Genomic DNA, 26,520 nt, shown 5'->3' on the forward strand with positions numbered 1-26,520 from the left:
TGCTTGTTCTCCATATTATAAAGGTGGAGTAGATGAATAGGCATCAAGGTAGATATAGAGGAGTGTTCTTCAGACAGCTTCCTAAAGTCAGTCACTACTTCATTTTTGGGGGGTTGGGAGCCGTCTCCACATTCTCACCTCTGATTCATCAGCTTTGCATACATTTTTATTTGGTGAGAGGGTTTTTATGAATGAAAAATGATTTTAAAATGGCTGTAAAGTTTATAAAATGGAATTTTTATTTTTAATATTTAAAGAATTCTGAAAATTTGAAAGATGTTTGATATTTGAGTTGTTGAAAGATAATACATTTTATAATAAATATTAGTTTTAAAGTTATTCATTAACCAAAAACAAACATATTCAAGAAGGAAACATTAATTAATTTTTTTACTTTAAGGGAACAGATGCTGCTTGTGTTGCTCAGAGTCACGGAGTCTGTACTGAAGATGCCGTCACAAGCTTTTCTACAGTTCCAGGGGAAGAAAAATATGACCTTGGCAGGTCGACTTGCAGGACCACTTTTCCAGGCAATAAAAATAACTAAATAAATAGATAAATAGATGGACAGATGTGTATTTTTATAAGACTCATTGAGCCCTGAACTTGTTCCTTGGTGGGGAGAAAAAGCTTTAAATTAAAGATCATTTCATATTAAAGGATCTTTTGTAAAACTAAATTAAAAGTTGCTTATCTAAATAAGCTATTTGCCATACATAGAAACTCACAACCTAGTTTCAGAGGGAAGGAAATATCAAGTCTGTGGAAAAACACTGAAACAGGCTGATGATACTTAACTTTTTCTCTTGTGCTGTGTACTTCAGTGCTTGCAAAAAGCTGCCCGAGAGCCTCATGAGTAATGGCCTGATGGCTTTATGAGTTTTTAGGTCCCTGACATTGTTACAAAAACAAAACTTTCTTTTAAGTTGTTCTGTAGTAGTGAAAAAGTAGTTAATAATAAAGATTCTTTCTTATCTTCTGTTTCTGTAAGACTTTATTCCCTTCTTTATCTTAAGTATCAGTGGTAGTTTGATTAAATAAGACTTTCATATTGTGTTTTCCAACCTGAGGATAGAGCACTAACTTTAAATGTATCCTAGATTCTTTTGGAAAATAGCAAAATAATGTATTCTCAAGATGACACATTAAGTACAAATATATGGATAAAATGGTTCTTAGTATCAGAGATCCAAAGCTATCTCAGATCTAATTCTTGTCCATAAGTATAGTCATTTAAATTATTATTATTTTTTAATGTGTTCATTTGCCTAAAATTTTATGCTGGTAGTAAATAATCTTTTGAAACCAGTTATATTTATTATCTAAACTCTTTAACTTTATTACCCCTCCCCCTTTTTAAAATGTTTATTTATTATTTTTTTAATGTTTATTTTTGAGAGACAGAGCATGAGTGGGGGAGGTGCAGAGAGAGAGGGAGACAAAATCTGAAGCAGGCTCCAGGCTCTGAGCTAACTGGCAGCACAGAGCCCGATGTGGGGCTCAAACCCACAGACTATGAGATCATGACCTGAGCTGAAGTCAGATACGTAACCAACTGAGCCACCCAGGCACCCCAATATTTATTTTTGAGAGAGAGAGAGAGTGGGATTGAGCGAGTGAGGGAGGGGCAGGGAGGAAGGGAGATAGAGGATTCAAAGCAGGTTCAGCACTGACAGCAGAGTCCAATGTGGGGCTTGAACTCATGAATCTATGAACCATGAGATCATGACCTCAACTGAAAGTTGGATGCTTAACCTACTGAGCCACCCAGGAGCCTCCTTCATTAGTCCTTTTTAAAATAATTTCCCAATTGTTAGAACTAAACTAATGTTGAGAGCTATAAGAAGACAATTTTAGCTTGCTATGTGGAATACCTTTATTGTCGTGCGAATGCTTAGAGATAGAATGGAGAATCACTGGTTATTACTGTTCTATACTATAAGCTCTGCTCATTTCATCTTATATTTAATGTATAAATTTATGTGAATTTTTTAGTATAAAATTTAGAGTGAAGCTTTTGAAAAATCTTTATGATCTGTTTCAGTAGGAGGTTCTGTCTTTTGTCGAAATATGTATAATCTTGGGAGTAATGGCTGATCAGTAATTTTTGCCCTTTAACGAATAAGTTTTTTATTCTATGATTAGATTTATTGCAAAATGCCTTTAATTCTTCTGGCGTCTTCAAAATGAAACTTAATTCTTCAGCTAACGTACAGTTTTCCAGAAACATTTCATTAAGTATATCTCTAATTTATTTTTTTTAGAATGTTCAAGTTATATACTGATTTTTATTTTCAATTTGAGACTGTAGGTTTTGGTTAATTTAGCTCAGTAACCATTAACTAGTCAATAATTTCAACACTTAATAGTGCGGAGACTATCTCTTTTTAAACAGCATTTATTTTATTTAACATTAATGTAGTACAGCATGAGGGATAGTTACAACTTAAGGGATATTTCTTTTCACTTTTGATAACTTGCCCTAATTACTAGACTGTTGGGAATTGGCAGTTGTTGGGGAGATGAAATTAATAGTAGATGCTAATGATTGAATGAATTTTATGTAAGTATCATGTACCAAGAAAGGATCATGGGGTATTATGTGGCTTAAAATTCTGCTTGTTTTTAGGTAATTTTTTTGTAAATGAATATTTGAATTTGAACATATTTCATGGTTATTTACTTGTCTTTATAGACTCTTATAGTTGCCTGGATCAAAGCAAATCTAAATGTGTACATCTCTCGAGAACTATGGGATGACTTACTCTCAGTATTATCATCGTTGACCTATTGGGAGGAGTTAGCCACTGAGTGGTCACTGACTATGGAAACACTAACTAAAGTTTTAGCTAGAAATTTATATAGTTTGGATCTCAGTGATTTACCATTGGATAAGCTGAGTGAACAGAAGCAAAAAAAACACAAAGGGAAAGGTAAGAGTTGTCCACAGAGATGTTCCACATACATTTGTTTAAATCATTTGGTCTGGGAAAATGAAGCCAGGGAGCTGGGTAAGGATAAAAAAGTCATGTTGTCTCTGAACTATTCCATCTTGCATTTACCCAGAAGATCAAAACTTTTCAACAATAAAACATGTAGATTACTTGTAATTTTTCTTGAAAAACCTTAAAATTATTACTAATTTCGATGAGAAATAAAGTGTTCTGTACACTAAAATTTAAATAAATAATTTAGAATCTTAAGTAATTTATATGTAATAATTAACCAAAATACTTTCCCTTTTTATCATATGGGATTTTTTGGTTAGAATTTAGAAGGTGATTTCATATTACTCTATTTAAAAAGAATTATTTGAACAATTCTTTGAAAGCATTTTCTCAGTTTTAACTAAAAGCAAAGATTCCCTAGATGTAGATTATGTATCTAGTGAGTGTTAAAAAGGAGAGGGACAGTGACATAGTGATTATATCATCAATACGTGTTTTTATAATCCTTGGATGTATTAGTATTTTTCATTCTTAATAATTAGTTGCTGTACTCTGGTTTTTCTTCAGATCGTATAAATCTTTTGCCTTTTACTTAATAATTAGTTGCTGACTAGAGATTATATCTGAGTTACATTTCATATTTAACGGTAGCCCATGGTAGTTAATTATGTGACCAACCTACTTTTTCCTGGACTGTTTATTACCCAAGGGACTATTGGCAGATAAGAGATTTAGTAACTTTCATCACAGGATGGCTTTTGGTTAGCTCATTTCTCACTCTTTTTGCTTGCCCAAATGTTTCTTTTTTAATGGAGCCAAGTGGATGGCAGAGGATTTAATAATAGTTTATTTTTGATGGTATATTTTTAGAATTCGGTATCAGTTTTGGAATGTGATTTTTACCTAAAATGAAGTTCAAAAAAGCCTTAACAGCACACAAGTATTTAATTTGGTACTTTATGATTAATACAATAAGAGTAAACCTGAGAATCTGAGGCAAGGTACCCCACATAATTTGAAGAGATTATTTATTAGGTGACAGTATACTGAGAGTGAAAATCTACATTTCTAGGAGTTGGACATGACTTTCAGAAAGTTTCAGTTGACAAGTCATTTTCTAGAGGATGGAGTCGTGATCAGCCTGGCCAAGCCCCAATGAGACAGAGAAGTGCAACAACCACTGGTTCCCCAGGAACTGAAAAGGCAAGGAGTATAGTACGGCAAAAAACTGTTGGTACGTACTCTTTGAAATAATGAGAAGTGTACAGGGCAATATGTTTATAGTCCTTAGTAGTAATGGTTGTAAACATAATTTCCTTACCGCTTAACTCTTGTTAAAAGGAAACACTTCTGTATAGCAAGACCTTTTTTTCAGTGTTAACCCTTTATCCTATTAAGATCTGTCTTATATTATCATTTTTATGTAGTTCATTTTACTGTAGGTATCAGTAATTTTAAACTGTTATTTTGCAGAATCGAAGAGTAGAACTGTGGTTCACTTTACAGAACTCATGCATTAACTGGTATAGTTTCTACTAAGTGAATATACTCACAAACTTGGAAAATTAGGGTAGCTAATTTTCAGTGCTACAGTTATATACTTAGATGAGCTTCAAAAACTTTCAACTAAGAATTCATGCTCTCTACTTGCAGATGGCTGAGACCCAGGTAGAGTCTGTTGCTAGGTTCCTTGTGGCTCTTTAACAGACAAGGAAGAGAGTTTTGTAATCTTGGAAATAGCAAAGGAGCAATAAGGGGAAGAATTTCTATGTGTAGGATCACTCAGTATACTCTGGACCCAGCTACCGTCTCACTCCTTTTCCTCTCAGAGACTTATAACTGGGTCTGAATGGTAATAGAGTGCTGCACTGAAAAATAAGCAGGCTAGCAGGCTTTGTCCTGATCTCTTTTTACTCTTTCATCACTGAATAGTTCATCCTAAACAATTTACTGACTTTACTTCTTCTGTGCAGTGAGAATGATAATACCTTATATGTCTGAAACAAAATTGCTGGAAGTTACTTTAGGCTTTACAATATATGATTTTTATGGCAGGAGCATTTTTTATGGAAGTATATCTATATTTAAAGGTAATTAGTGAGAAACACTTAATTTTAAAGAAAGTTAAAATAATTAAAAATCATGGTTAATTTTAAATCCTTTAAAAGAATTATATTTTCACAGTTATTTCTGTCTATAAGTATAGAATTATATTAATTATCTGTGTCAAGCAAGAAGAATAAAAAATACAAGGAAAAAGAATATTGATGAATTAAAATTGATAGAATATTTAAAGTTTTGATATAGAATCACCTTGAGATTCTTAGGAAGATACTGATTACATCTGAACTTTCTTCATTTTATATTAATGTCATATTTAATAAAAATATTTGTATATTGTTTAGGACAGAATTGTTCTTTTAAGTGTAAAATTTTACTGTTTTATTTAAAACTTGTATCTTTTTTTTAAAGTTCCTTATATAGTTTTTCTGATTATAGTAGTAATTTATGCTTAGTGTGGAATGTAAAGTTTAGGAAGCATCAGTGAGATAATCATTAGCATATCGGCATATTTCTAATCTTTGAAGAGCGTATAATGAGTAAAATACTCCTCTTAAATTCATACCTAACTATGAATACTTTCTGGTACCTACGTCAAAACAACCTTGTCTGGCTTATTCATTGAACAAACCGGTCAAGTAAAAAGTTAAAGCATTAAAAATTTTGTTAAGAAATGTGCCTGTGTAAAGTTGGAGAATACTGAAAAGGGCAGCAGATTATTTAGGATAGTGTTTGGATATATATTTTCTTAAAATTTTTTTTATGTTCATAGTGAATGTACACAGTTAAAAATTAAATTTCTGTTAGAGTGTATACACATTTTAGTAAGTCCCTCATGACTACTTCTATCTAAGGTTTTGCTTATGCCAGCACATTAAAGGATGAATTTAGTGAATTTAGGACTTACTTTAGATAACATTTGTGAGAAGTAATAACTTGTTTATAGTTATGATGTAGGAGCTGGTATTCAACTGTTAGAACAAATACATCACTGTTTCTATTTTCAGATTTTCCTCTTGGTTTATGTTTATTACAATATTGGGCCTAAGTTTGGGCACTTATAAAGATATTTCTGCTAGTGGACAGACATGTATGTATGATGTGAATTTTATTTAGTTATAAACAGAGAAATATGTGTTACATGTTAGAAGTGACAAAGACCTTTCTCCTATTTATTTTGCGTTTGTGTGCTTTTAGTGGTTTGTTACATTTGCTGTTCATGAATTTCTTATGCTGCGTGGGAACTCTCCAGTTAAGGTCACAGTTTTTGATATAATGTGTATATTTTATGATCCAAGATGAGTTTATGTGGAGTGTGTCTATTTTTCTTTTTTATTCACTTTTTTGAGAGGGGTAAAGATGAGAAGTCTTCAAAAATTGAGATTATATGTTTGAAAATTTGTTTTTTACTTCTTGATGTTATATTTTTCATACTGACCTTTCATCTACATAAAACACATTACAGATTTAAAATCCCTCATGCGTGTGGCTTAGGAATATATGTGGCAGTTGGAATTTCAGTGGCTTTATCGAGATTTTTGACTTAAGCTTTAGAATAGTAAATTCCTCAAAATCACAGTAGCTAATTTAATTTAAGTAATTTCCTATAGTGCAGGTTACACGATTGTGAGGCCCTAGACAAAATTTTAGGTATGTATAAAGACGTATGGTATAATGAAAAATAGAGGGGTACATTTGTGTAGAATTCATTCAGGATCATAACATACTTAAATTACTGGGATTATAGAAAGTTCCGGGGGAAATGTTTAGGTTTTTCAAGTTGGTGATAGGAAAGAAGGAACAGGAGGGTTGTTATCTCCAAGGATTATCTAACTCAAAGGAAAAGAATTGAGGAAAACTTGTAATTCTTCTGTAGAACTGAAAATTGAATCAAATTAGTTTGAAAAGAATCAATGTAGTTTTAAAGTAAGTATCCCTAAAAGTCACATCTGATTATAATTGTAGATGGTATTTTAACCTTTAGTGTTAATAAGCGGCACTTCATATTTTGCCTGTATGTTTCTTTGCTCTAGTAAGCTTAAATGGATGATTTTCTTGAAGTCCACATAGCTATGTTTCACACTAGATTGTAAAATTGTGAGTCACTAGTCGGAAAACACAAATAGAGTGAGATTCTGACATTTTGTATGTGAGTCCAATTCTAAAATATAGTTACCCCCCCTTTTTTAATGTTTGTTTATTTTTGAAAGAAAGAGAGGAGGGGAGCTGCAGAGAGAGAGTGAGACAGAGATCCGAAGTGAGTTCCTTGCTGCAAGCAGAGAGCCTGATGCAAGGCTCATTCACAAACCAGGAAATCATGACCTGAGTGTTCAACAGATTGGGCCACCCAGGTGCCCCAAAACACACTTATCTTTAGTATATTACATGACAAGCCACACACTGAAGGCAGATTGTTGTCATTAATATAATCCAGTCTCCATGTTTTGCTTCATAGAAATTTACCTAAAAGCTTCCTTTAAAGAATCTTTATTTTGCCAACATTACGTAAGATTTTGAAAAATGGATAAACTGTGACATATATTTAGTTTTCTGCGAATACTTTCTTTGATTTTTATCTTCAATATGTTCACAACTGAAACTTGTTTTTTACTTAATTATGCTGGACTTCCCAAATACCAGTATTCATTCAGTAAAGCTTTGTTGAGCTCATATGTGCCGAGTGCTAGGGCTATAAAGATGAGAGGATATGGTTGTGTGTTTGAAAAGTTGGGAGGCTGACATAAAAAACATAAATCCACTAAAAATAGATTATAAGGTTTGCCAGAGCAGGGATTCTTAATTGTTTTGTTCATTGCTGTGTTGCTTGTAAGTTAATTATGTGGGAGAGTCAGAAAAGCTTCACAGGTGACATTTTGAGTAAGAAGTATCAGGAGGAGGAGAAGACCAAGGATAATACAAACTCACAAAGCTGTGAGGTTGTGAAAGAGCATGAAGATTTCAGGGAACAGTATAAAAATATCTGTGGCAGCAGCATGTGAGAACAGAAAGAGGAGATGCAGTGTCAGTGGTTAGTATGGTTAGTACAAGGTCACATACGTCTTGTGTGACAGACTAAAGAATTTAGGCATCAGGGAAGCATGAGTTTCCAGTGATCAGGAAACCCAAGATTTTGAAATGATAATAATGTTCACATATATATATTTTTTACCATCACTATTATACTGGATATTATGCAGTATTGTTTCTTTTAAGTCCTCTATTCATACATAATCGTATATGTAATGTCATTTGTTCAGGAATCCCTAAACTAAAAGTTAAGTTAAAAGCATGTTTAGAAAGTATTAACTTGATTGCTAAATTTATTTTTTAGTCTGCTAAAATCTGTCTTTAATAATATGAACTGGTGACTCCTTAGAGGAGACTACCAAATACAACTACAAATGTAATTTTTGAAAAGTAGTCCAGTTTTTAAGTTATCTTTAAGAACTTTATCTTTAAAGTTTTTATATTGTATGCTTAAGATTTGAATTACCACAAACTTTTTTTTAAGTAACTTGATTTTTCATCCAGATTGCAAATTCAGTTTTCTGTATATATTTCTACTTAAAAATTTTAAATTATGCTGTTATACTTCAATTTAAATAAAAGATACTGATTTGAGTAAGCATTCTTCTCCTACCAAGATTTAACAGTCACCATGAGATTCAACCCTTTAGATTACAAAATGTTCTAAAAATGACCTATGAGTGACTTCAAAACTTTGTTAGGGAAGAGTATGAAAGTAAAAATGATTTGTTTTTGGAATTTACCTTCATTAAGAAAAATGGCTCAGAATTGCCTCAGAATGGCTCTAAGAAATGCCCAAATATAGTACCAAAATTTCTTTGAACTAATGATGTTGGATTCTTTTCAGTGTCTCCATTCAATGAACTTTTCAACCCTTGGTTTTGAGAACATAGTGCTAATTTAAAGTGTCTGCTGATTTTTAATGCTATACCATTGTTACTGCTAATAATAAAGTAGCATTTTCCTGCTTTACACCAAAAACTTTACATTCGAAATGTCATGTGTTCTCTGATTTCTTTTCTTACAGCTTGCCAGTATTTGCCGTGCTGAAATGTTTTAATTTAAAATTTCCTTCCTTTGTATCTTTTAGTTTTCTCTGTTGCTGCTTTTTCTGTGACACAAGCCTTTCATTATAGTCACTCTTCTTTTTTCCTTCCCCACTTCTTTCTTTTCCTTTTTTAAAGCCATGAGAAGCCGATCCATTGGTGAATGTGCTCTGCCATCGGCCTATATACGCAGTGCTAAAAGTGCTCCTGTTCTGATCCATACTTCCAAACCCTTCTTGCCTGATATTGTTCTCACTCCCCTTTCTGATGAGCTTTCAGGTAGTGCCACCTCTGCTAATTTCTGCACCACCTTTTTCACTTTTTAATCCTGCTTTCAAATTTTGCTTAATCAAATAAACTCTTCAAAGTTAATTTCTTTGGGGGCGGTGTGGGAAATTGGGAAAGTGGGTGAGAAATCAACCTTTTGAGTTATTTGAATTCTAATGCTATCCTTGCAGTTCATTCTGGAAGTGCTAAGTTTAGTGCTGTGCCAATGTCCAAACTTTTGGGTTGTAAATTTTTTTGTTTACCTTTGAGTGTTTTCTCCTCAGGTGGTAAAAGAAGTAGCAATGTATATTTATGTCATTATGTCTGACTAAAGATGACTTGGAAGATTAACAATCAGAACCTTGACTTTTAACTTCCCATTGTTTAGACTAATATGGTAAATCTTGAATAACGCATCTCCATCATCTGTAGTAATGGAAGTAAGCAAGGGGAGTCAACAAATGAGAAACATATATAGTCGTAGAGTTGCTTTGGAATAAGTCTTTATATTTATATTAGAATATAATAGTAGATAGAATTCTAAGAACTCACTTTTAAACCAAATAAAGAAATTTCTGTGAAGCCCCAGTTTTTAAGGAACCTCAAACTCAGTAATTCTTCCAGTTCTGCCTCAGGTCCTTGATGCCCAGTACTAGGATGGTCTGCTCTTTAATAAGGCTTAATTAACATGTAATAAGATGGATAGATCCTGGGTTCAGTTCAATGAGTATTGAGAATTTTACACACTCCTGTTAGCCTTCATTCCAAACAAAATATAGAACATTTCCATTACCTCTCAAATTTCCTAGTGACACTTTCAAGTCACTATCCCTCCTCCCCACACAATCACTTTTGATTTCTATCACTGTAGATTAGTTTTTAAAAAAAATTTTTGTGCAAATAAAGTCATATATAGTATCTTATTTTTTAGAACCAAATATGTTGAATAATTACTGTATAAAATGTGCTAGCCCAAAGGAAACTACTTGTACATTCTTGGGTACATTATTTTTAACTTTTTAAATGTTCATTCATTTTTGAAAGAGAGAGAAACGAGTGGGAGCGGGGAAGAGAGAGAAGTAAACAAAGAGTCCAAAGCAGGCTCCAGACTGTGAGCTGTCAGCATAGAGCCTGACATAGGGCTTAAATTCAGGAACCAAGAAGTCATGAACTGAGCCAAAGTTGGACACTTAACTGACTGAGCCACCCAGGCGCCCCTTATCACTCTTAGGAGTGTGTCACTGCCATTGCCTCTTTTGGTGAGGTTGGGTTTTTTTTTTTTTTTTCTTTTAAACAACCCGTCTCTGCATCCTTTCAGTTCCTAATGGATTGAAGACTTATGCAAGGGAAAGTACATTTTTATTCATAATGTTATTTCAGATGAAGTCCCTTCCATCCTCTGTAACCTCATTAAGATCAGATTTCACCCAAACCAAGGATGTACATGTTGAGGGTTAAATATATGTAGATACACAGACACTCTTGTGGTAGATATTTTTTGAAAAATTGTAAATAAAAAAAAAAGCTTAGTACTTTACTTTTCTAAAAATGAGAAAATAAAATATTCAAGTATTGGATGTGATATGTTTGTGTTTTCTGGTTTAGGATACCTTGACTGATAAATCAATTTATATAGTACATATTCTGTAATATGTCTAATAATATTTTGGCAAATATGCACGTTAAGTACTGAAATATTTTTTAAAAGCTTAACTAAAGGTGAGATTGTTCCTTTTAAAATGTTGTAAGGTAATGCCTTAACTAGGATAAGTTCTTATTTCAGACTCTTGCTTCACTGTAAATTTGTAATTCAGAAAGATTACCTTTTAGTGATTTAATGGGGAGGTGTTTTATGAAGAATGTTTGAAAGGACTTTTCTAAATGACAGTTGTATTTGTTGTTGCTTTCATTTCCCCCATTTGGGTTAGCATGCATTCTGTGGTAGATTAAAGAGTTAGATAATGGTGAGACACCAGTCCCTAAATCAAAAACAAACTTTATCTCTGATTATCAAAATAATGTTATTTCAGAAAATATGGACTATATAGAAAAATATATGAAAGTATACATAATCCTCCAAGTGCTTACTTATTGATAATTTAAAATACAGTTGCCTCCAGTTTTTTTGTGCATGTGTACATATAAGATATAAAAGCATAATTATTTTGAATAAAAATCTTTTTCTTTTAAGACTTAAAAGATGCAAGGAACATAGGAAGCGGCAAAAAACTGATAAGTAACTTGTGAATGAATTCTGCATATTCCATGTTGGTTGTATAAATTTACAACCCTCTCCAGGAGATGTTAATAAGTACCCAGTGGATTAAAGATTTATAGTGTATATCAATATATTAAAGGCCCCCAGAAGTCAGTTTTTTTAAAAGAGATACATAGACACACACACACATGCACTCCTGTTTATTTCTCAAACCTTTATAAGCATGGACAACTTTTCCAGGTACACATATTGAAGTTCTATAGCATTAAGGTTCTGGAGGGAACAAATTTGGAAGCACTGAACTAGCCTTATAAATTTAAAAATTAGCTATGAAACTTGGACAGGATTATTCCTATATAAACTTATATAGTAAAAATCTGAATTGTTGGATATTTTTCATTGCCTCTGATTATTGGAGGCAAATTGAAGGCCTAAGCATTTGCTTCTCCAGATGTTAAGTGCACTGAGGCCGGTAAGGGGGTGACAGTGATGGGGAGAGAGAGGGAAAAGAAAAAAAGGTTCAGAATAAAGAGATTTTTTTTAAATATGCTAAATTTTAAAAAGAAAATTGCCACAGTCTTAGATTCCCAAGCAAAACCTTCCAAGGTTTGAATAAATTTTACTGTAGAACAGTTTAATGTACAGGGGCACGTAGGTGGCTCAGTCACTTGACCGTGTCTGACTCTTAATTTTGGCTCAGGTCATGATCTCCAGGTGATGGGATGAGGCCCTGTCTCAGGCTCAGTGCTGAGCATGGAACCTGCTTGAGATTCATTCTCTCTCTCTCCCTCCCGCTCCCTCCTTTCCTCTTCCTCTTTCTCTCTTCCTCCCACCCTCCCTCTCCTTCTCTCTCCTCCCTCCTCAACCCTCAACTCACACATGTTCCTGCTCTCTAAAACAAAAAAGAATACTTCATTAAAAATAGAATAGCTTAATGTACAGAGAGAAATAATAAGGAAAGTGTACTACATAGGAAAAAGGTGGTTTTTTTTTTTTTAAGTTTATTTATTTGAGGGCGGGCAGGGAGAGAGAGAATCCCAAGCAGGCTGCACATCGTCAGCCACAGCGTGACCCTATGAGCTGAGCAGAAACCCAGAGTTGGATCCCTAACCGACTGAGCCACCCCTGGGAAAGAAAAAAGTTTTTTGTAGTTTTATATCTCTCCCTCATATGAGCGGGCTTAATGAACTCAGAATATTTCCTAGACACATCATTTAAGGTCAGGAGTTGAGGTTCTGTAACTGCTTCACCAAAAAACAATGAAAATACTTATACACAGGGACTCTAGCTCTTGGTTAGAAGTAGAGTTCTCTGGAAAAATATTTACTTGATACTCTTAAATATTTATGAGGGTAAAAGGAAACTCTTTTAATTCCTTTTATTTTTAACACTAAGATTTTTTGAAATGGACCATCAGTTTTCAAAGTACCCTATCTCCATCCTGCCCTTTTTTTTCCTTCTCCAATATTCTTGTTTAGATGTCTATTTTCCTACACTATTGTGTGATGCTATATGGTACAGCTTTATATAAACTAAACTAGTTGTATAGCTGAATACCCTTGAAGAGTTTTTCTTAGGCTCTGGGGACTAGTTCAAAGGCATTTGCTCTGTATCATTCTCATTAGTTCTTAATAACAGACTCCTGTGTAACAATTGAAATAATATTTTTTCCCAGGCATTTGCCTCAGGTTTTGATATAATATGGTGGGGGTTTCACAAACACTTAACATTAATTTTTTAAAGCTCTACAGGGAAAACAGATGTCTAGGCAAGCATGCTCTACCTGTCCTTTATATTCTTAACACCAAGTTATACTTTTAAGCATTTGGTAGCTTAGGCTAAACAGTCTGTATTTTCCTGATAAAAGGATTAGAGAGAAGCCAGAAATCTCAGTAATTGTTCTTAAGCAAATTAGATTTTATTGCCAAAAATATTTTAATGAAAGAAGGAATTTAAAAACCTTAAGCAGGGTGGAGCACTTGACTTTCTTTATACTTTTGTAACTGTTTCTTATTATTTTCTAATTAAATAGTGTGGAATTCTCACCCGGAAATTGAGTTCACAGGCCTATTTTCTTCGAATGATTTCTCACAATTGCTAACTTGTTTGTCATACTTTTTACTGTTAAGGACTTTAGTTTGTCTAAGCCATGTTACGCAGGCTACTAAAATTTAACAGTTTTTCATTATCTGAATTGAGCTCTGCCAAGCAAAATATTTTGATCTTTCTACTGTTTTCTGAGTATCAGGAGAAAGAAGATAGTATATCTCATGCCCCCTCTTGTTTTTAAATTCTACCTAATCGGGAGAATTTTCCACCTCCAACCAAACAAGTTGGCCCTTCTTTACACAGTCAAGGAATTTCTTTCTTATCAGTATGTGATAGGAATCTTTTATAGATTTTTCCACCTGTAATCTGCTGGTTTTAGCATAATTCTAAGTCAGATTTGTTTTGTTTTTGCTAAAATAATTTGTGTTAATTTTTTAAAGTACATCTCAAAAAATTGAAGCTAACTTAAAATAGCATTATATAACATGTTCATAAACAAAGCAATGCAATTTTCTTATCATAAAATAATGTGTTGGTCATTTGCCTATTTCCAAAATTTAAGAGTAAGGGAAACAATATTAGAAGGATGGAAGAGTAGAAGGTAGTTTAGTGGTTTAAATTTTAGTGGTGTAAAATTAAAATTAATTATTTGAAGTTGATTTGGGGTGTGTGTGTGTGTGTGTGTGTGTGTGTGTGTGTGAGAGAGAGAGAGAGAAAGAGAGAGAGAGAGAGAGAATTAAAATGTCTTTATTAATTTCTTTAAGCAAGGGAATTATCAGATCGGGGTATCATAAGGAGCCTTCCTGATTTTTGACTAGGAAAACCAAGTTGATAAAACTGTTAGAATCTAAAAAAGTTCAGCAAAGTTGCCAAATACAAGAATAACTTAGAAAACTCAGTAGCAGAGGTTCTTATGATCTTTTACGGGAGGTGAAACCAAAATATTTAACATTTGTTGAGACACACAAATAAGCATTATTATCTTCTGCCATAATAAATAATGGGTATAAATACATAAATGTTTGGTTTCTGAGGAAATATTTTACTTTTTTCACTTAAATGAGTTACTAAATGGCATGTATGAAGAAGAAATCCAATGTAATTTTTAGAATATTCTATTGCCCTCAACTTAATGATAAAATATGTCTTAACTTATGGAGGTATTGTGTGTTTGGCCTCTGCTTGGAATCTAAGTGTATATCTTGAGGGATATAGTGGAATCTTGTAATAATTCAAACCTCTCTTGATCTGAATCTGTGTATAAAGTAGCTTCTTTCGGACCTTGTACAAAGAGGTCAGTAGGGATAAAATAGCAGGACCAGGTTTTTTGGTGTTTTTTTTTTTAAGTTTATTTGTTTATTTTGAGAGACAGCATGAGCCGGGTAGGGGCAGAGAGAGATGAGGTGAAAGGATCCCAAGTAGACTCTGCAGTGTCAGTGCAGAGCCTGACATGGGCCTTGATCTCCTGAACATCCAATCATGACCTGAGCTGAAATCAAGAGACGGACGCTTAACTGACTCAGCCACCTAGGTGCCCTCAGTCTCCTTTTATTCATAGCATGGATCCCAAGAGTATTTTGTATTACTATCCCCATTTAATAATGAGAACACTGGTCTCAGAGTGGAGTAAGAAAACCTAAGTTCTAGACCCAACACAATCAGTAAATAAGTGTGTGCTCTGGATCTAAATCTTCTCATTTTCAGTTTTGGTTCTGTTAGTTTTAACCTTTGCATTATAAGCCTAATGAGTAACATCTGACTTTTTGACTCTGTTCTTTTTTCATAATATTTTTCTGGCTTGAAAACAATTTTTTTTATTTCTTGGTAATGTAAAGGCCAAAGTGGATTTCTAGACACTGTATTTTAATTCTAAAATTTCTAATTTGCATATATCTTTTCAGTTTAATAGTATTTCACCTTGTGATTTTCAATTTCATAAATATTTTTGAGGACTTACCATATACTTAGCAGTGAAAACAATGCAATGACCTGGAACAGTAATCTTGCTTCTCACTTATGGCTTCACCACTTTGGGCCTCAATTTCTTCAGTAAGAGAATTAAATTAGATAATCTGTAATGACCATTTTGACTCTAGAATTTGTGATTCTTAGAGATGTAAGAAGACTTAGATACAGTTTTTAAGGTTTAATGCTTATTTAATGGAACGGGCCAATGATAGGCAAAAACGGTTTCTTCCTCGTAGGTTAAGTGGTGTTTGTGAGAATGAAAAAATATAGCTAATTTTAACAATGTATTTTATTTGGTAGAGGTGAATAGATTTTAATGCTATAAAAGAAAAAAAGCAAAACACCTCAGTAGAACAGGTAGTTTCCTGACAAAGAGAACTTGTGGAAGAGGATGGAGCTTTCCATTTGTCATATGTGATCAGACAGATAGGCAAGATTTGAAAAGTTACTGCCTCCTGCTTGGCAAGGAAGAAATGAGAATTTATGAGACCCTATAAAATTCTGCAATGGGATAGTTAGATCAGCTTTTTTTGTTGAGTTACTTTTTTTCTGCGTAGGGAAAATTGAATAGTAAGCTTAAATTGCTTTATGTATTGGCACAGCTCTATCTTTAACTGCACTTCCAAATGTTTCATCACCTCACTGTTACTATGCATGTTAACATTTTAAAATGTATTCTGATAGTTTTCTAATTCATTGACACTACATGCTATATTGGCTTGTGCCCATCGTTATTTAAAAACAGATTTCTACTTTTAATAGATTTTATTTTGTTGAGCTTACAAAAAAACTCAGAATTTTTTTATTTTAAGCATATGCTTAGAGTATGGTTGAAATTAATACTATATTTTTCATGTCCATATAGTTGCTACTGTTCACAATTTCTCTTTTTTACAGATATTGATGATGCTCAGATACTTCCCCGCCCAACTAGAGTCAGACATTTTTCACAAAGTGAAGACACTGGAAATGAAGTTTTTGGTGCTTTGAATGAGGAACAGCCATTGCCTCGAAGTAGCAGCACTTCTGACATCTTGGAACCATTCACTGTTGAACGAGCCAAAGGTGCAGTTCCTGTCATTGACAGTTCATCCCGTCACGCGCCAAGCTTGCAGAGTTCCACAGAGGCTTCTTCAATAACTAGATGCACTGAAAGCCACATCACTGATACCCATAGTAGAGAGTCTTCTCTGGAAGTTGGTGATAGCATATATGATCATCTTTGTCACTTAATAGATCCAGTAGAACTTGCAGATTCAGCTTTTGAACAAATCCAATACATTGACCTTGAAGGAGATGACGATCTTCTTTCCTCCCTGAAAGAATATTTTAAGGAAAACCAAGAAAATCATAGTAGAAATGAGTTAGGTAAAGATGTAGCTTCTCAGGAAGTGATTGTTGCAGTAAATAGGGATGAACGGTCATCCTTAGATCAAATAGAATACATAGACCAAGAAAGTAAATCAGAAAATATCACCTCTTTTGTTGGGACTCCTGAAAACATTCAGTTTCAAAAAGAACCAAACTCAGCTGTCTTCATGAGTAGTATTGCACCTAACCAGTTAGACAATTTTATGAGAACAAAAACTTATGAAAAAGCTAAGGAACTAAACAATGACAAACAGTCATCAGAACCTAGTTCAGGTAGTCCATGTGACAAAGAAATGAGGAAACACCTGTATAGACAAACAGCCACAGAATTAGATGCCTGTGTAGATATAACACTAGCTGAAAAAGTTAAGGATGTACAAATCAGTGAAAAAATCACAGCCCCACATGTTCTGCATGCCAAGAAAACTACACTAAAAACATCTGTCAACCATAGACTGCCTCATGGTACAAACACTAGCAAGCTCTCTCCAACTAAAAGAAGCTTGTCTGAAACAGTAACTCCTAGAGCCAAAATCATGAAAATTACTACTAAAAAACGAAATACTGTTCATGTTACTTTTAGACCATCTACTGAGTCAGTTCAGTTTTATAATCCTCTGGAAAACAAAGAGGCTCCATGGAAGATGAGACTGCGGAAACTTGGTGGTTTTAGTAGTAGTAGTGGTAATAGCAGCAGCAGCGGCAACCCCCACACCAGCTCAAATAGCTTTACAGAGGTAGTAAAACCTGGTGTGTACAGGCCTTTAGATACAAGTACAGCATCAGTAAGTAGCAAAACAGTTAAGGAATCTACAGAGGTTCCCACCACTGTATTACAAAAAGAAGGAATTGCAAGTAGTCAGTCAGGTAGCCGTACTACTCTGAGGTCATCAAGTCATGAGGCAGGACTACAGCAGGGCTCCCTGGGTGGCGTTTATAAAACTGTTGTACATGCTCTTTCGAAGCCGAAGGCAAATGTTTCCCCACAGAGGCAGAACAGAATGCCACCAGAGGCTCCACTGAGGGATCTGTACAGTCATGTAATGGGCTATTTTGGAAGGAAAGCTGCAGGTGAGCACGAACAGTGTGCAGAGCGCAAAAGGAGAAAGACAGCACCAGTTTGGCTTAATGCAACTGAAGCAAGCTATAAGCAATCAAAAAGCTTTGGGATGGTCACTGCTTTCTCTCTGTTTGGTTATGCATGCGCCTTTTCCCAGCTGTATTTTTCCCAGCATAAAATGTTTATTTAAATTACTAATTTCCCTTATAAAGCATTTGGTTAAACCTCTTTGCTGCTGAACAAGATAGGAAAGAGGAAGATAATAGGAAAATTTTAATGACCTTTCAGAGGCTATCTAAATCAAATATTTTTCTGAGTATGTACTACATGAGACATGAAATTAAGTTTACTAAGTAGTTGGAATACTTTGTTCCCTGGCCCCCTATAGTTCATATGTAAAAGGGCACCGGCTATAGCTGACTGAGTTCATTTATTTTTATTGCTGATCACACTTGGTTTTATCTTTCTTCTTGGAAGAATATTACTTTGATATTACATAACATAATGGAAATCAAGGTCCTACAACCAGCAGTAACATTCTTAGTTATCACTGAAGGAAAAATTATTTCTTAAATTTCAGAGTAGATTTAGTTACCTTTCATTTAAGCCATTTCAAAACAAGCTGCAGGATTTTTAGTTTTGCATTCATTTGTATAGAATGCAAGTCCTTAAAGCACTTACCAGTACTTTTCTTTTTCCTGAGATTTTAGATGTGCATAAAGGTTTCATGATAGCCAATCATGATTTAAATATGGAACCTCTATGGACAGATTACAGAAAGCAAGATTATGGTAACTGTCTTCTCTTATCTTGATTCAAATTTAAAATAACTTTACAAATATAGAAAATTAACTTTCAGCAGTAAGGTAGGTTTTGATTTTGTTTGTTTAACATGGTTTTGTTAGCATGATTAACAGAATGCTGTATAATGCATCTTGCATTGAGCCATTAATGCCACTTGAGGGCAGTATTTGACAGCTTAGCAAAGCCTGGCCAGTTATATAAAGATAATGGTATTTGACAAAGAACTCTTGACCGTGTATTTTCTTAACCTGAAATGCTTTTCAGTTTACTAGGAATATAAGCAATGCTGATTTTCTTTTAATTGCAGAGAAATTAACTTTTCAATAGCATAATGTGAAATAAATAAATAGCATTTTTCCATAGTTTCCCAAGTTTTAAACTTTCTTATTAATTTAGTCATTTAAAAAATCAAAATCACTTTTTTGGATTTTTTTGAATAGAAAAGCCTTTGTGAAAATAAACCTCTTTTACCTTAAAAAATAAAATTAGATTTTGTAGTAAATTGAAGTGACATTATGTCACAATAATAGATTATTTATCTAAACTTAAATGCATTTCTATCCTGCTGAGATGTGCAGGGATTCAAGGGATAGATTTCTTGCAAATATTCCTTGGGGAAGAATGGAATTCTAAATTATTAAGGCCTTAAGTAGAAGCAGAGAGCAGGAAGAAAGATAAATATACCAGTTTCTTTATAGGCAATATTAACCTAACTCCAACTAGTGCTTATCTATCAGCTTTCTTGCTGTTTAAGGTCATACTGAAGATTGACTAACATCTGCTTAGTTAAATAAAGTAAATACCAATTTACTAATTCTTAAAATTAAATCTAAAAGGAGAGAAATTATTCGTAAATGCATGTTTGGCAAATAATTGGTATGGCATAGGTAATTTGTTTTGAGTTATTTTTGTTTGTTTCAAATTTAAGAAATGCAGTTAAGTCTTTTCTCACTATATATAGTTATTTATTTATTTTTAGTCAATAAAGAGGACATGAGCCCAAAACTGCCTCCTCTTAATAGTGATATTGGCAGCAGCAATGCTAATGTTCCTGATCTGATGGATGAGTTTATAGCAGAACGACTTCGAAGTGGTAATGCCTCAGTAAGTGTTGTTTTATTTTATTTTATTTTTTTTGGTTTTAGTGAGGAGAGTGTGTGTAAATTTTCATCCAAAACTACCTTCCTGTAAAATTTAACCCTTTTTTAAATATATTTTTTAAATATTTTTTACTCAAAGACCTAAAACAAATAGGCTTATAGTTTTGACCAGGATAATAGAATACCTATTTGCTCACCTATTTAGGTATAAGCCTCTCTCTGCTTTTCCTGTTTGCTCATAGATTATCTTCCTGCCCACTGTCAACCCTTAGCAAGAAAGAAGTCTTCTGGCCCGAGTTCCATAAGTTGATAGCATAAGTGTATTGATTGCTTAATCATTTCAGATAACTTCAGAGTAGATTTTAAAGTTATCTTTGTTTTGAGTATTAGAATATGGCAAAATGAAAATAGAAGCAATTTTACCCCTAATGATACTTAATTATTAAGAAAAGACAAACACTTATGGAATTGCTCTATTTAAATGGTCATATCCCATTTGGATTTCAGCTTGTCTTTAGTGAATGTCCTTAGCTCCATTACATTTCCCTTTCATTTTCAGTTTTATTATTTTCCTTGAATGGGAAAAAAATTAAAGAATCATTATATATAATCATTATAGAATAACCTCTTTGCCATCATTTTTTCCTCCCTCCACTATTTCTATTTGCTGCTGCTTTTTCAAATTGAATACTTTGCTCTTTCTACTATCTTAACTTGAATCTATAGATCCTTTTGAGGCTTAAGAGTCTCAGACCCTGTACCATATAATTGGGCCCCTACTTTAGATAAACCAATAGCAGTTCAGGTGATGGCTCCATACAGTTACATAGATTATTTAGTTCATGTGTTTTCCCCCTCCTGACTCAGGCCCTAAGTCTCAACATTAATTGTGATGATTGTCTTGGCAATTCAATATTTCAGATGTTTAATGAGAATAAATTTTTTAATGGTACAATGTTTCTTGAATTTTTAGACTATGACAAGAAGGGGAAGTAGTCCAGGCAGTCTTGAAATTCCCAAAGACCTCCCTGATGTTCTAAACAAGCAAAACCAAATGCGCCCTATTGATGACCCAGGTGTGCCCTCAGAATGGACTTCTCCTGCCAGTGCAGGGAGCAGTGATCTTATCAGCTCAGACAGTCATTCGGATTCTTTCAGTGCTTTCCAATATGATGGCCGAAAATTTGACAGCAAGTATCTTTTTCTTGTTTTATCTTGTTGATTGTTTTCTGTTTGAGACTTATGAAATATGTAACCATCACCTTCCTCACTAATGTTATTTAGATGGGGGTTCCCATCTAAATGTGTATTTTGATTTCATTTTTCAGTGAAATTCCAAAGGAAGTTTTAGGGAATCACTTCAAGTTGGAATCACTTTATTTCATCAAACTAAATTAAAGGCACTTAAATAACAAAACCACTGTCTGTTCATAAAACAAATGATATTTTAAGACCCAATCATACACAAAGGGAAAATATTACATTTGACTTGATATTAGAGTAAAGGACAGTCATGGTTATGAGTTGGCGTTACGTCATGCATTCACATTTGCAAACCACTGTCTAATTATGTTCAGTGCTTTAGTATGTTCAGTACAATTATGTTCAGACTCTTTCTTGAATAATCACTTCATGTTAAAATGTCAGCAGTGGTATTATTTGGTGCTGTATCACTACCACATAGCTAGTTATATACAGTTGGCAATGAAGAGTACTGATATTTTAAAAAAAAAAGGACATGCGGGTGCTCGGGTGGCTCAGTCAGTTAAATATCTGACTCTTGGTTTCTGCTCAGGTCAAGATCTCAGTTTGTGGGTTTGAGTCCCGTGTTGGGCTCCACGCTGATAGTGTGAAGCCTGAGATTCTCCCCCCCCCCCCCCCCCCCGTTCTTCCCCTACTCATACTCTCTCTTTCTCTCTCTCAAAATAAACTAAAAATAAACAAACAAACAAACACAAAAATCCGTGAAAACTTTGGGAACCACATTAATGAAGAGCTGGGAGATGCATTGGAGGAACATGTTTCCTGCCCTCATGGATTATATATTACTTATCTCACATTGGAATATAGTATTTAGAGAAAAATGGTTTTTACCATCTATGTGCCATTTTTATTACATATACCTGTACTTGAAAAGCATATTATTAGCTTTCAAAAAACATAGATAATAGTGAGGACACATCATATGCATGTTTAATCTTTATTGTTAGTAATAAGCTATGAGAACCTTTAAAACTTTGGGGTTTTTTAAACATTTACTCATTTTTTGAGAGACAGAAACAGAGCATGAGAAGGGAAGGGGCAGAGAGAGAGAGAGAGAGAGAGAGGGAGAGAGAGAATCTGAAGCAGCTCCAGGCTCTGAGCTGTCAGCACAGAGCCTAATGCGAGGCTCAAATTCATGAACTGTGAGATCATGACTTGACCTGAAGTCAGACATTTAACCGTCTGAGCCACCCAGGCACCCCCAAAATTTATTTCTAATTATAAACTTCCAGCTATTAAAAATTATTTGCACTTGCCTGAGTGGTATGTAAATAGAATAGATTTAGGGGGAATGTAATGTTAAACCATTTTGCTAAAGTAGCTGTGTCTCTTGTAAATATTTTTATTTCATAGTGGAGACTTTTGTGTACTAGCATTTCTTCTTCCTATAGATTTTGGCTTTGGAGCTGATGCTGGGATTGCATCCTCTGCTGATGTGGACTCAGGTGCTGGCCATCATCAGAGTGCTGAAGAGCAAGAAGTGGCTAGTCTAACCACGCTTCAGATAGATTCTGAAACAAGCAGTCTTAATCAACAAGCTTTCTCCGCTGAAGTTGCAACAGTTACTGGTAAACTTACTCAAGGGAATGTTTTCCTTAAAGCCACCAAAGAATATGTGTAGGATTTTATTTGATAGATTTGAAATATTATAACTGTTTAAGTATTATTATTTTTTCACTCATCTTTATGGAAACGTGGAGGAAAAAACACATTAATATAAGAGTTTCTTGACCTGGAGTCTACATGGATAAGTTTTGGGGAATTAGCTGAACTTTTGGTTTTGTATACAAAATGTTGTATGTGTTTGCATCACTGCATTTCCTGCAGTGATCTTTAAATGATAACCAAAAAGTAGTTGAGAAGTACTATCTTTCTTCATCATCTTTCAGAGTCAGCCCAGATTTTTATAGATTTCTTTGGCAAAGTGTCTGTCATAGGAACTGTAGGGAATACTGCCTAATTGAAGGCCTACTTACTAATATACTGATATTCTATGTTTATGCAGTAGTAAATCATTCTTTTCAGCATTTTTAAAATATGTGGTCAAATATATGATGAGGAGGATCCAAGAAATTCAGTCATGAAATGCAGGGTTACATTGTTGCAAGGTTAGTGCAGTGACCAGAGGGATCCTGAGCAGCTACTAGCCCTAAGTTCAGTGGTTCCATTCTATGATCCAGATTCACTCTGGTTCTCACTGTATAGTTCAGTGCCTTTTGATGGCTGATTCCAGTGTAGGTATCAATATTGTAACCTGTGGTTCATTGGAACTTGCAAGACTAAATACTGATTTCTGCTTGTCTGAATTAGTCAAGCACAGTTACTCAGCCAAATCAAACATGAAATTTGACCAGTGGAATCCTTGATGGCAGAAACCCATCCTCTGTTTTCCCATTCTACCCCTTCTTTTCCACTTCCTATCTCTCAGGATTAGTAAGAACTGTAGCCTGCCCCATTACAGAATAGAGACTGAGTAGAAGACAGGAGCCAACCAAGTTAGATCATAGTCCTATTATTACAGAATTTAAGTTACTCAAAGAGAAATACTAGAGAAAATTCTTATTTTGTAATAAATAGCTCTTCTTGCAGTTGTTTTTAAAATAAATGTATATGAAAAGATGTTCGACATTACTCATCATCAGAGAATGTAAATAAAAACCATGGGATACTACTACTACATACTTAATTAACTCAAGTTAAAAACACTGATAATGCCAAGTATTGAAGAGGATGTAGAGCAATTGGGAATATCATGCCACTGATGGGAATGTAAAATGGAAAGGTTTCTCAGCCAAAATGTGTCAGTGTCTTTTAGAAGTAAACCTGCATTTACCTTATGACTATTACTAGGTATTTACTTCAGGAAGCTGTATGTGGAAGTTCATGACAGCATTATTCACAGTAGCTAAAAATTCAAAACAGCACAAGTGTCCAGCAACTGATGAATGGATTATCAAATTATAATGTAGTCGTTCACTGAATATTCATTGGAATAGTATTCAGAAAAAAATTAATATATGTGAAATCACCATAGCTGATTATGCTAGATAAAATAAGTCAAATACAAAAGAGTACATATCATACTTTATTATTCCACGTATAGGAAATTCTAGAGAAGACAAAACTATAGGGACAAAGATCAGTAATTACTTGGGGTGGGAGTCAGCAGGAGATCAACTGCAGTTGGGCACAAGAAAGCTTTTCATGCTGATGGACAGTTTTTTGTTTTGCTTGTGTTATTGATTATGGACTGCATACAATTGCCAAATTAATATAACTGTGCACTTAAAGTGGGTGACTTAAAAACTAAATGTAGGGGTTTATTTTCTGCTGTCACATAAATTTTAATACTGTCAAAACTCTAAATTTTTGGACAGTATAGAGAGTTCATGAACTTTGAAGAGTGGACTTCCAAAGTGATATAATAAAATGGCTGAGAAGTTTTCTGATTTAGAGATCCACTGCGTAAACCTCCCAGCCTATGACTCAAAAGACCACCAATATGTGTCCCTTACCCTGGAGACCATCTATTTTGAAGGAAGGAAGAGTTCAACGTCATGCTTTCCAGTAAACTACATAGGTTTTTTTCTAGTTTTCTTAAAGTCCTCCGACTATTCATCAGACTATGATGTTTTGAAAAGACTACATTATGTGGAAGAAGTTTGACCACACTTTTTCTTTTTTATTTCTCTTCAGTCATCAACACTGGAGTTCCCACAAAAATTCTAAAAATAAAAATATATAAGGAGAATTTGTTTTAGGCCTTTTGCCTCAAAATGAATTTTGGAAAATTGAACTTCTAAGAATTTTTAACATGTATTTACTACACATAGTGACTATTTCTAGGACTCTACTAGGAAGTTTTTATAAGGAATTCTGTTCTTTTTTTTTTTTTAATTTTTTAACATTTATTTAATTTTGAGAGAGCGTGAACAAAGGCGGACAGAGAGAGAGAGAGGGAGACACAGAATCTGAAGCAGGCTCCAGGCTCTGAGCTGTCAGCCCAGAGCCTGACATGGGGCTTGAACTCATCAACCGTGAAATCATGACCTGAGCCAAAGTCAGCTACCTAACTGACTGAGCCACCCAGGGGCCCCAGGAATTCTGTTCTTGATCAGTGCCATTTGTAATAGTGTAATATGTAAGAAACTAAAGTAATTCATGGATTGAGTTCTATTTAGTTAAATTCAGCAAAGAGTACAACAGCATATAATCAATATATAAACTATTCAACACACCTTGATTATTTTCTCAAGGTATATTTTGCATATATTTTTACAGTTAACTTTTTAAGAAAAGCTGTGTTCCATCAGAGGGGTATTAGTAGTCATGAAATCTTCTGTTTTCCTGTAATATTTTCAGAAACTATAACAGAAGCTTAATATAGGAGATAAGAACAAAAATTTAATGGATAGTCTCTTTTCAGCACATAAATATATCAGCATAGCAATACTTATATTTTAAAAATACATTCTTTGAGAGAAGAAAACCTGTAAATCAGGTGTTATAGATTGTTACTAATAGAATTAAAGACAATAATGATTCTCTAATAGGTAATCTTAAAAAATTACTTAAAGTTTTAATTCTGAACAATGAATCATTTTTATGGATGAAAATAATACATGGAGGTAAGAGAAATAGATTTGTATTACAAAGCATTTGACTAAGGCTGATGATTTTTTTTAACGTTTATTTTTGATTTTTTAAAATGTTTATTTTTGAGAGAGAAAGAGCATGAGCAGGAGAGGAGCAGAGAGAGAGAGAGGGAGGCATAGAATCTGAAACAGGCTCCAGGCCCTGAGCTGTCAGCACAGAGCTTGACGCGGGATTCGAAGTTGGAAATGGTGAGGGCATGACCTAAGCAGAAGTTGGACGCTCAACTAACTGTGCCACTCAGGCACCCCATTTTTATTTTTGAGAGAGAGAGTGAGTGAGAGCGAGCAAGCACTCAAACTGGGGAGGGGCTGAGAAGACAGAGAGACAGAGAATTGAAGCAGGCTCCAGGTTCTGAGCTGTCAGTACAGAACTCGAGGTGGGACTCGAATGTATGTACTATGAGATCATGCCCTGAGCTGAAGTCAGATGCTTAACCAAGTGAGCCATCCAGGTGCACCTGATGATTTTTTTTTGTCATATACTTAAAAATTTTTTGATAAGTATTAAGGAGATTTTTTTTCATTATACCCTGAGTAGTTTGCATTTGTGCTAAAGTATGGAATTCTTACATTTCTGTAGCTACTTTTTAACATGATTTTGTGCCATATGAATTTACTCTAAATCTTTAATGAAGGATTGGAAATTTACTGCCTACTATGTATCATCATTTAAAATTTTTTTT

At 34.1% G+C, this 26,520-nt stretch overlaps 1 protein-coding gene across 4 annotated transcripts in view; it reads left to right on the plus strand.

Annotated features, from left to right (window-relative positions):
- The window catches only part of RALGAPA1 (Ral GTPase activating protein catalytic alpha subunit 1), a 262,207-nt gene that overhangs the window by 88,705 nt on the left and 146,982 nt on the right, over positions 1–26,520 (plus strand). For 2 of the 4 annotated variants that reach the window (XM_029952942.1, XM_029952943.1), the window contains exons 14-20: positions 401–530; positions 2,696–2,933; positions 4,021–4,182; positions 16,482–16,649; positions 19,799–19,923; positions 20,893–21,109; positions 22,574–22,750. In XM_029952942.1, coding sequence (XP_029808802.1) covers positions 401–530; positions 2,696–2,933; positions 4,021–4,182; positions 16,482–16,649; positions 19,799–19,923; positions 20,893–21,109; positions 22,574–22,750 — 1,217 coding nt within the window. Of the gene's footprint in view, positions 1–400; positions 531–2,695; positions 2,934–4,020; positions 4,183–9,220; positions 9,362–16,481; positions 18,027–19,798; positions 19,924–20,892; positions 21,110–22,573; positions 22,751–26,520 lie in introns of all 4 variants that reach the window. The other 2 variants (XM_029952940.1, XM_029952941.1) reach the window with 2 other exon arrangements.

The sequence above is a fragment of the Suricata suricatta genome, chromosome 9 (assembly GCF_006229205.1).
Source record: "Suricata suricatta isolate VVHF042 chromosome 9, meerkat_22Aug2017_6uvM2_HiC, whole genome shotgun sequence".
Lineage (NCBI taxonomy): Eukaryota > Metazoa > Chordata > Mammalia > Carnivora > Herpestidae > Suricata > Suricata suricatta.